This window comes from Hylobates moloch, unplaced genomic scaffold, assembly GCF_009828535.3.
Source record: "Hylobates moloch isolate HMO894 unplaced genomic scaffold, HMol_V3 SCAFFOLD_11, whole genome shotgun sequence".
NCBI classification, from domain to species: Eukaryota; Metazoa; Chordata; class Mammalia; order Primates; family Hylobatidae; genus Hylobates; species Hylobates moloch.
In genome coordinates, this window is record NW_026652286.1 from 106974113 (window position 1) to 106982921 (window position 8809).

At 43.1% G+C, this 8809-nt stretch overlaps 1 protein-coding gene across 1 annotated transcript in view; it reads right to left on the minus strand.

The window, feature by feature from the left end:
* The window catches only part of NCAPD3 (non-SMC condensin II complex subunit D3), a 70016-nt gene extending 61334 nt beyond the window's left edge, over positions 1-8682 (minus strand). The window contains exons 1-3 of the mRNA XM_032167933.2: positions 8052-8682; positions 4626-4780; positions 1000-1162 (exon numbers count right to left, since the gene is read on the minus strand). Of these exons, the coding sequence (XP_032023824.1) occupies positions 1000-1162; positions 4626-4780; positions 8052-8115 (382 nt within the window). The 5' untranslated portion in view covers positions 8116-8682. The remainder of the gene's footprint in view (positions 1-999; positions 1163-4625; positions 4781-8051) is intronic.
* Between the last annotated feature and the right edge of the window lie 127 nt (positions 8683-8809).

Sequence of the window (8809 nt, forward strand, 5' to 3'; positions counted from 1 at the left end):
GAATACGGCGTGCTGGAAAGCTGCAAGTGGCCCGCACAACTAGTAACAGCCACCTCTTTGCTCTGGCATAAATCTCAACCTTAATCAGAAGAAACTGCAACTGGCAAGAGGAGAGTGAAACTGGGTTTCTAAAACCACTACTTTTTGAGAGAGGGCCTGGTTACAACTGAGACACTGCTTAGCAACAAAATCCTTTAGGAACTTACTCTTTTCCAAAGTCATCATGGGAGCATTAACAATAACACAAATCAATGTTCAAGGCTTTAAATATAATACCTTTTTGCCCATTCCCAGATCATATGGAATAAATCCTTTGCATTAATTACAGATGCTAATATAAACAAAGATAAGCAGCAAGGTGACTGATCCTGCCATTTTCTTTTCCATATGAACTTTGGGTTATCTAACTCAATCTCTATGTTCCACTCCCTCTCACCTTGGGTTTGGAGTAGGGAAGAGAATGGATTTCACTGTCATAGGAGGAACAGCCTCCTCAGTGCTCTGACAATGAAGTAAAACAGTGCTCGAAAACAGACTCCTGGTCAGTGTTCTCCTTCAAGTATCACTAGCTGCCTTCCTGCTTTCTTGATTAGAATATTTTTAACCTATTTTTCAATACCAACATCGGAGAGGTAAGAAGCAATGACTCCCCACAGCAGTATTTCTCGGTCTAGACAAGGAATCACGAGAAGAAAGGGCAATATCAGAATTTTAGACGGAGGTGGTGGAGGGTGGGCGTGGAACTCTTGCAGTCCTTCTAAGATTATTTTTATTAGTTTATACATAGCATAATTTTGGATGTAAATAAAAAAAGGGAAGGTTTTCAAAGACCTATAACATGCCATGTACTTTACAGACTTGATCCTCAGAACAACTCTCTGCCATGGGTTAGCACTGCCCCATTTATAAGTGAAGAAACAGAAACAAAGTATAAGAATTGAAAACCATAGAAAGAAAAAAATGACAGAAGATTTATCCTATCCTATCAGGTCTACATACCTGGTACTTCTAGTAGCAAAAAGTAAAGCCCAGCGGCATGAAGGCCATATTCGCGATACTGTACACTGACATTCTTCTTATGAACTATTTGAACAAAATGATAGAACAATGCCACCAGTGTACTATGGGAAACATTGTTCTCAATGAAGAAGGTCCAGATACTCTGTGGGGAGAGGGCAAATCACAAAAGCCAGTCATTAGAGAAATGGAAACATTTCCTATTATTTGATTTTTGTAAGTTCTTGGTGCGTTACAAAAAGAGGAATAGACTGGCCTGACTCCTATTGCTAAATGTTTATCATCTTCAACGGGACTGAAACAAAATATCAAAATTAAAAATATATTATCCAAAATTACAAAGATAAATATGTATATAACATATTTAAATAATTAAGCTTTCAAAAGAATTTTGTGTTAAGTTTGTAGCATATATACATCAGAAATTATAGCTTAAAACTACACTAAGACTTTTGGGACACCATATATTAGTGATTATTCAGGAAAGTTATCCCTCTATTTATATTAAAAGGAACTCAAATCCCTTTACCAATAATTACTGAGGAAATCAGAGCCCTTTACTTAAATATTCTGCAGATTGCAGGCAATGGGAGCAGGAAATGAAAGAGATCTTGGAAATAGCCCAGGTAAAGGAGATAAACCCTAGAACAGAAACTACAATTGTATTAATTCTATCTTCATTCCGTGTCTTCTCCTACTAAACACATGAAGAAGAAATGGGTTATTTTAATAACCTAAACATAGCAGAAACTAAATATGGTTTATCCTTGAGTATCATAACAAAAAAAGGCCCACAAAATTCAAGTGAGCAGAGCACTCTCCTTTCCTTAACTAAAACACTTGTGGGAGAAATCATCTCCACTGGGCACAACGGCTCATGCCTGTAATCCCAGCACTCTGAGAGGCCAGGGCAGGAGGACTGCTTGAGCCCAGGAGTTTGAGAACAGCCAGGGCAACAAAGCAAGACCTTGTCTCCACAAAAAATAAAAAATTAGCTGGGCGTGGTGGCACACACCTGTAGCCCCAGCTACTCAGGAGGGTGAGGTGGGAGGCTCGTTTGAGCCCAGTAAGTTGGGGCTGCGGTAAGCTGTGACTGTGCCACTGCATTCCAGCCTGGGTGACAGAGCAAGACCCTGGTCTCAAAAAAAAAAATAAAAGGAAAAAAAAAGAAATAGTCTCCTAACTTTACAGTGTCACATCCTCATTCCTAATGCCACCTGCACCTCCACTTCACTCACGAGGGTGATCGATCACCCTAAACCACCTGCTCACCAGGGCTCTGCATATGGGGTCACCTTGGCCCCACGTGATCCCATGTCTGCTGTCTAGTCTGGGCGTCAGTGACCCTGCACTCCCTACACTTGATTGCTCCTCCGCAGACCCCTTCCAATCAGCTCTCCACTTCTGTCCTGGCTTCTTCCCCCCTCAGTGATCTCACGCATCACTGTGCTTCAACCCGTACCTCGATTTGAAGAACTCTCCTCTCTCTCCTGGTCTCACATTTCTACTACCTGTTAAACTTCCCAAGGATCTCCTGACAGAATCTCAAGTTCAGAAGTCTAAACAGAACTGTTTCTCCATTTGACCTTGCTCTTTTTCCCTTATTCCCCACCTTGGTTAACAATATCATCATCTTCCTAGTTTTGAAACCCTGGGGATCACTGACTTCTTTCTTTTCCTAATTCCCTATGCCCAGTCAGTTTAGCACTTCGCACCATGTTTTTAAGATATCTCAAAAGGGCTTCCTAGTTCACAAGGCCCTATTAATTCTAATTCCAAAAATGTCCCTAGTTTTTAGTCTTCCTTTCCAGTTCCCAAAATCGTAACTCCGGATCATGCCATTATTATTCATAACACCTGGATCACCAATACAGTCTCCCAAGGGCTCTCCCTGCATACACTTTTTTCCCACTTTAGTCCACGTACTGTCAGGAACATCTGCTTAAAACAGATCTATTCAGGTTACCTATCTATTGCTCACTGTAACCTCTTTCACACAGGCTGCTTGTGAGGATTAAATGAGTTAATACATGCAGGACGCTTAGAACAAAACTTCATACACGCTCTACCAAACATGTTCAAACTCCACTGCTGAACCTCACGCAAGGCTGCCCACGACCTACCCTTTCTCTACCTTACCATCCCGCCCCGCCACACACTTTTTCTGTATATGCCTCTTGACGCTTCCTACGTGTTCCCATTGGGTGGCTCCTTCACTAGGACTGCCTTACAACCCAAGCTTCTGCTGGTCATCTGTGAAGATTCGCTGCTGGCCACTTTCTTTCTGGCACTTTCCCAACCCTACCCTTTTCACACCCTATGCAACAAATCTGCACCTCTCTTGGAGCGTTTTTCACAATGTGGTTCGTAGAATATTTCCAGGTGCTCAAATGCACAGTGGCACTGCACTCTCCACCCCCTGCAACTGCATGTGGCTGCTGGACCTACTTTGGCTAGTGTTCAAATGTCCACTCTTCCTCCCTGAGGTCCCTGGGGAGGACCTCAACCTGGGGAGATTGTATCATAATCCCCACTCTGTCAACTCAGGTACTTAAGGCAGTGCTTAGTGTTATGCTGAAGGAATGTTTAATTAGATGATTTAATTTTGTGATGTAAAACTTGGAAGTGAATTTTTTTTTGTTCACTTAAATGTTTCAGAGATGTTAATATCCAATTAGCTTTTGTTCTGTTTCCCAACCCTTTGGTTTTTTCTGAAAACTAACAACCTAAATATTAATAATAATTTATATTTCTATGCATTGGACAGAACCCAATATTTACAGGAACTTTTTGGACAAACCTGTTAATTCAACTAGTCATTCCTCAGTTTAATAATATCAGATTTTCTTTTTTTTTTTTTTGAGACAGAGTCTTGCTCTGTCGCCCAGGCTGGAGTGCAGTGGCATGATCTCGGCTCACTGTAACCTCTGCCTCCTGGGTTCAAGCAATTCTCTGCCTCAACCTCCCAAGTAGCTGGGATTACAGAAGCCCGCCACCACAACCGGCTCATTTTTGTATTTTTAGTAGAGATGGGGTTTCACCATCTTGGTCAGGCTGGTCTTGAACTCCTGAGCTCGTGATCCACCCACCTTGGCCTCCCAAAGTATTGAGATTACAGGCATGAGCCACTGCGCCTGGCCGCAGATTTTCTTAAGGTTAAGGCATGTCTGAATTGTTCTTTGCATTTTCCTTGGTTTAGTTTTCTTGTTTTTGCCTTTATATTTTTCCTTTTTTTTTTCTTCTGAGATAGGGTTTTGCCATGTTGCCCAGGCTAGTCTAAAACTCCTGAGATCAAGCAATTGGCCAGACTCAGCCTCTCAAAGTGCTGGGATTACAGACACAAGACACCACATCCGGCCTTATACTTTTCTTTTAATTTGCTATGTAAAAAATGGTCGTGTCTTAAAAAAAAAAATCAGACGAGTACCTTGAACCTTTTGGAAGAAAGCTCTTAGGATATTCCAATAAATTAACCACATTCTTTACGTTACTCATATTGTACTCCCTGTGAATTGTACACCAAGAAAGCTAAGCTTTAGATTATAATAATGACTTTCATCTTCTAGTTCTAACACCAAAATTTGGCTACTTTGTTTTTATTTTTTTACCTCCATAGATCCATGTTCTCCAGTAGCAAAGGGTAAAAGGCTTTCATAGAGTTGTGTGAATGCAGCCAATCCGGTCTCTATGATCTCTGCTTCTATGCTGGGATCCAAAGGCTCAGTCTCTGTGAAATCCAGTTCCCACACTGTGTCAACCCATTCTAGGGGAAAATGCAATGAAATTTGTAAGTACTCTGTAACAAGTAAAAAAACTAATCACCTTTAGATTCCAGGTATGTTCGAGAGGAGAAAAATTTATTAGCCACAATTTACATTTAACTTGTTTTAGTAATATAGGTGTAGCATAATAAAAGAAAACCAGAAAAGGTTAAGAGAATCTTAAATCACAACTGACACTGGCTATTAAGCTAATCATCTTCTAAAATATAAAGAACGAAATACTTTTCAGATATAAGAGTTTTGGGAAAGGACACTTCAAAACACTCAGTGATCAGGCTTTCCCATATGTTCAATCTAGAGAAGAAACAGAGGTTAATCAGATTGCCCAAGATGTTCCCTTGTGAAAATATCATAACCAAGTTAATAAGTGGAAATAAAATATATAGCACTTTATTGGGCCCTTGGACAATAATGTAGCATTTAAAAAACAGATATAATTTCTCCAGGAAGTTTAAAATAGAGGAGGCAAGCCAGATTCAGACCCACAAGAATACTCAGTGACTTTAAAATACACTGATTGAAAGAATGTACATTGAGAGGAGGGGTATTAAGGCAGCACGCTGGCTGGATTCCTTACCAATCTCTCTTAACTCGAAATCTTCCCATTCTTTTCTTTTTCTTTTTTTTTTTTGGATAAACTTTTTTTTTAACTTATACTTTAAGTTCTTGTGTACATGTGCACAACATGCAGGTTTGTTACATAGGTATACATGTACCATGGTGGTTTGCTGTACCCATAAACCTGTCATCTACATTAGGTATTTCTCCTAATGCTATCCCTCCCCTATCCCTCCATCCCCCCTTCCCATTCTTTTCTGATACACTATATTTCTTCAGTGTTTTCATTGTTATTTTCCCAAACTAAAATTAGGACTAGATGGAAATGTGGACATCTCAAATTATTAATCAAGTGTTCCTTCAAATTAATATTAAAAGTATTTGTTCACCACTGATTTAGAGAAGTTGGGCAAGGTATAAATAAGGAAAAAACAGGGATGGGGGCATTACACCGCACTCAGCAAATGAAAATGAAAGGCCTTACACTCAACTAGATCCATCCTTAGAATACAATCTTGTCATCATCTTTTGTCACTTGAACTTGACCCTGGAGGAGGGGGTCTCTGTACCCTAAGTGGCTGTGCACAGCATTCCCTCCAAAGACATGCAACATGCTGCCTGAAAGAAGATCTGAAAAATACAATTGTTTCTTTCCAAATTTCCAACAATGTTTTAAAGGTCATTATAGACCACAGCAAAACTTATCTCACTCCTTCTTTTGGTTTTGCTTGTAATAGTTCCCTACTGTAAATACCACCAAATCTAATTTGGATGGCAGTAACTGGCCCTGTTATCTACCATTTGGTCACAGAAGTCTTCAGTGTTGATTGTTGAGTGAGAGTATAGGAGACCCTGAGTTAGATTTTTTCCCTCAGTATCTTTACACTATTCAAATCCCTCACTACCTATTTTCTCAGCTGTCGAATGCAGATAACTTCTGCTCTGCTACTTAACTTAGGATGGAAGAAGAGGAAGAAATACATCACCTATTCACTCAACAAACACTTTGAGAAAATACTAGGGAAGCCACTTATACTTCTAGGGATATAAAGATGAATACTAGAGGGTTCTTGTCCACAAAGATCTCAACATTTCACACTTAGGATACCAAAAAAAGCAACCTATGACAGAAGACAGACCACTGAATTTTGAGTCAGAACAAGGCAAATATCCTGACTTGATCACTTACATGTAATTAGTCTCTCCTTCATCACTGGAAATACAGGATTTTTGTGAAACATAATGTGTATAAAGGCCCTAACAATGTGCTAGCCACATAAAAAACAGTCAATAGATGGTATTTATTATTTTTGCTATGGATGAGTGTTAAAATAATAGATATGTAAAATGTAAAATGCTACAGAGCTTAATAGGGAATATTACTGGGGGAGGAGGGAGAGGAATAAGATGATTCTTCAATTGGACCTGAATGTAAGAGTTTTGCCAGGCAAATAAATGCAGAAAAGTGCATCCCAGCAAGCACAGTGTAACAAGGCACAAAGGGAAAGAAATTAAAGTGTTTCGAAATGAACAAAATTGTTACAGTGTTTGCTTGTGGGTATTAGTATCTATTCAGCAGTTATTATGTGGCAGGTACAAATTTATCTTTACAAAAACCCCTGTGAAGTAGATATTGTACTCCCCATTTGACAGATCAGAAAACAGGGGTTTAGCAAGGATAAGCAACTTGCACGGTAATACATGGATGCTATGGGGTGGCGCCAAGGGAACAATCCAAGTGTGTCCGACTCCAAAGGTTATGCTCTTGGAAAATCAAACTGGAGAGAATGGCAAAGACTCTTATAAAGCATGCCAAGGATCTGGTCATTTATTTAGGAAACAAAGGGGAAACATTAAAGGTGTGCAGGCTTGACACATTCAAAGCTGTGTTTTCAAAAGCCGTTCTGCAAAAGTGTGGGGGATGGGCTGGCACAGTTAACAACAATAAGCAGCTAAAATATTCCTGCAATTGCTCGAGGCTGACTATGATGAAGGCAGCAGCATCAGGAATGGAGCAGGGCTGCCCTGAGACACCTCAGAGGCAGGACAGTGGTGGTGGGCATGAAAGGGGAAGCAGAAATGCCATGACTCCTGGGTTGGTGGCTTGGATGGTGCCATTAGCAGGCTTTGGGAATCCCATTTTCACTCATGTGACGTTTGATGATGTCTGCATGTGAGACATCCAGTTGAAGCTATGAACATGAAGTTCCAGAAATAAGTCTGGCTGAAGAAAGAGATTTGCAATTTAAAACCATCTTAATAGGTAAGAATAGAAAGGTGCACGGAGACGTGCACAGGAAGAAGAGGAAGGCCGAGCTTAATAGGTAAGAATAGATAGGTGCACGGAGACGTGTACAGGAAGAAGGGGAAGGCCGAGCTTAATAGGTAAGAATAGATAGGTGCACGAAGACGTGCACAGGAAGAAGGGGAAGGCCGAGAAAACAGATGCACAAGCGCTAGGAGAGACTGGCCAACATTCGCTTCTTCTAAGGGTGGCCTGGCCGGCTTGAGCCCCCACGGGAAACCTGGCTGGCCGCAATCCTGGCGTGGCACGGCCCTGGGGACCCCAGCCACCGCCGACAGCCGGGCGCCCCCACCCCGCCCCCACCCGCACCCCGGCCCGGGCTTAGGCATCGTCGGGGACGCAAAGGACCCTCGCCCTGGCCCCCGGGCCTCCCGGCTGCGTCTGCTCACCGAGTCTAAGATCCAGCGGACACCAGGGCTGCAGGCCGCTACCAAGGCCCCGCAGCGCCACCATGATCCCCAGGGCACCGGCTCGCCGCCGCCGTGCTCAACTTTCAAAGCTCGCTCCCGCGCGCGCGCCGAGTCGTTCCTGTGGACCAATCACAACGTACAGAATTTCCCACTGGCCAACCGCCGCGCCGAGCCGTTTCCATTCGCTCAGCCAATCACCGGCGTCGTCCGCCGCACGCTCAAGAACTGGGCGGGCCGAAAAGTGGAAGCCAAACAAGGTTCCTGCGGGTGTTCCGCTAATTCGTTCAAGAAGGAGCCAGGGCCGAGTTAAACCCCAACAGCGTTACTCCCGCCTCGTTTTTCTTCAATGGGGGGAAATCTAAAGGGTATCTGAGATAGGGTACTTCCGGTAGTAACTGTCACCTTTGCCCTCGTCAGGCGACATTTCGCGTGCGTGTCAAAGGGCTGCCTTTCCCGTCAGCGCTCGAATAGCGTAATATCCGAATGTGAAAGGCAGCCGAACGTGTCTCGAGCTAAAGCAGTAAGGCAAAAGTAGCCGAAAGCACTCCGAGAAGACAACTGTAGTTCTGTAGGGACTGCGCGGCACGCGTGGGCCCAGAGCCGGTCCCAGCGAGGTAGCAGCTGCCATGCCGACCGCTGGAACGCCGGCCGCGCTCTCCCTGCGCATGCGCAGCGAGCTCTCCTCCCGGCTGCCCGGAGTCCCAGGAGCGGAGAAAGGGGGTGCGCATGCGCGCCGC